This window comes from Xenopus tropicalis, chromosome 4 (genome assembly GCF_000004195.4).
Source record: "Xenopus tropicalis strain Nigerian chromosome 4, UCB_Xtro_10.0, whole genome shotgun sequence".
NCBI lineage: Eukaryota > Metazoa > Chordata > Amphibia > Anura > Pipidae > Xenopus > Xenopus tropicalis.
Window position 1 is genome coordinate 127,888,600 of NC_030680.2, and position 2,569 is coordinate 127,891,168.

At 44.6% G+C, this 2,569-nt stretch overlaps 1 protein-coding gene across 1 annotated transcript; it reads right to left on the reverse strand.

Moving 5' to 3' along the window:
- LOC733765 (caveolin 3) lies at window positions 1–1,823 on the reverse strand. Its single transcript, NM_001044514.2, has 2 exons — window positions 1,614–1,823; window positions 1–617 (listed from the first exon to the last, which is right to left on the reverse strand). The coding sequence occupies exons 1-2, from the start codon at window positions 1,698–1,700 to the stop codon at window positions 279–281; spliced, it is 426 nt and encodes a 141-aa protein (NP_001037979.1). The 5' UTR covers window positions 1,701–1,823; the 3' UTR covers window positions 1–278.
- Window positions 1,824–2,569: the final 746 nt, after the last annotated feature.

Here is a 2,569-nt window from a genome sequence, read left to right on the forward strand (position 1 = left end):
GCAGATATAGAGTTGGTTTTATTGTACAGTACAGACAGTATATGACATGGGTTAGAGTGCCACCGGGTATGCAGGTTTGTGGCAGTTCACCGTAGGGTTTAGGACAGATAATACAAGTGAAAATGTCCATGAAGGGTTCTGTAGCACAGCCTGGCCCCAGCATTACTCTGCGCAGCAGCCCCACACCTCATTGCACTATGCTGAGCACTAAGGGACAGAACCCAGGGCTGGTTATGGTGAATGCAGAGCCCTTATGGGTGATCCTGCCAAGCGGCACACTATCCGTTCTTATTCTGCACACGAATGATACTCAAGCACAGGGCGCAGGCCTCCCAGCACGGGTCACACAGACAGTGCACACAGGAGCTGTAGAACATCTTCATACAGTTCACATTCATATTCCATGCGCGTATGCAAGGGCCCACCATCCAGATATGGCAGCACTGTACGCAGGCAAACTGTAGTGCCCAGCAGAAGGCCAGGGGGCACCCACACAGCACAGACAGGACAATGTAGCAGCAGTTCTTCACCCCATTGAATGTCTTGTAGGACATGCCCCACACTCCCGGAATGCTGTGGGATCCATCCGGCTCACCAAAGGCATCCTCAAAGAGCACCTGGGGGAAAAGGCACAAGCAATGGTGATATCACTAACTCCCGGCATTTACACAATCATTAGAAAGCATTTATTCCACACACTGGCTCCACAGAGCCATAACCTTTAGTAAGATGAGCAGACAGTAGTTTACAGACATATTTAACTTGCACATCAATCAGGGCCCCACTGGGAATGTTATACTCCTGGGTCTCCCTGCAGCAGCCACTGGGTCTGCAACCCTTAATGTTACTCTTTATATGAAGCACCTCCAGTGGGAATCTGTGCCCTGCCGTTACACAGGCATCACCCAAGCAAGCTGAATAACATGAAGAAAACCTGCATATGAATTCATAGGCTATCCCCCCCCCCCTCAACCTTTGCCTCTGTCGCACTGCTCCAACTCCCAGCATCTCTGTTATTAAAGTAAAGCTCTCTGCATCCCAACAGTCAAGCTTTGCTGCTAACATGCTAAGAGCTGGAAATTAGCAGCAGCCACAGATTGAAGGTTATTGATAAATGCCTTGAGGGGGCATGCAGTATGGCAGCTCCTGATTATAAGTTACCAGAGCTATCATAAAAGTAGTGTAAAGCATACAATAAACTGTGCTTTTCAAAATGGAATAGCATTGGTACAGTCTATTTACTAAGGCCCCATAGATAGATGACAGATAGAGAGATAGATAGATAGATAGATAGATAGATAGATAGATAGATAGATGATTGATAGATAGATAGATGATAGATGATCTATAGATAGATAGATGTATAGATGAAAGAAGGAAAGATAGATACATTATAGAGGGTCGATAGATGATAGATAGATAGATAAATAGATGAAAGAAAGATGATTAATAGATGATAGATATACGATAGATAGATGATAGATAGATAGATGATGATAGATAGATAGATAGATAGATAGATAGAGGCAACACATTTGGGATTTAAGGGATTTGGACAAGTGAAATAGAGTCTCCAACTACCCCATTAATCCTCATTAAAATCCATGACTCACCCTCACGTGATCATTCAAGTTATTAGGGTCCCGGTTGTCCATGTCCAGGGGCATGGGCTCACTGGGGATGGATTTGGGCTCATCCATGGCTGCAGGGATACGCTCTGTTATCAGGAGGCTAGTGTCTCTCAGTTGCACCCAGGGGAATATTTATAGTCAGACACTGAGGGTTTCCATGGGACATAGCATCAAACAGCCCGGACTCAAGACCATTGTTACTACCCAACTCTGCACAAGCGGGTTGGCTGTTTTGGCAACCATTGTAACAATAGGGGCTAGTTTGTGGCTTGGGGTGTGAGAAGCTGAATAGCCAGGAGGCTATGGGAAGGGTTTGACACCATGGAGCGGAATAAAGCTCTTTCATATCTACTTTGTAACATTTATGGGGCCCGCTATTACAATAACCCTTGGGCCTGTTGGTGGGAAATGTGGCTAAAACACAAAGGATCTATTATTGTATTATTATTATAGTGTGTATAAGTACATAGGGATATGAGTAATGGGCTGGCGTCAGGGGGATGCTGGGAGTTACAGGCAAATGAAAAGCTGGAGGGCACCATGCTGGACTTTCCTGATTCACATAAACATTCCCCTCATTCAGAAAGGCAGCCATATTTGTATATCAGGAATCTCCTGCCTGTGGCTCTGACATTGCTGCTGTCAGGGGATGCTGGGAAATGTAGTAAACCCCTATAGCAGGGGGGGGGGTCACATAAGCAGAATACATTTAAATATTTTTGGAGGTGAATTGTCATGATTCATAAAAGCCTTATTCCATTTTTTGAATTCTGCGATTTTGTATTAAATTGTAATTATGGATGCCACTTAAAGTTCTAAATTCCCCCATACAAACCTGGAGCTGATATCCTAGTTCTACCTGATATCCTTCACTTTTCCCTCAAATAACGACCCAAAACCCCATGTACAAAGACACACTCCAATCAAGGTACACATGT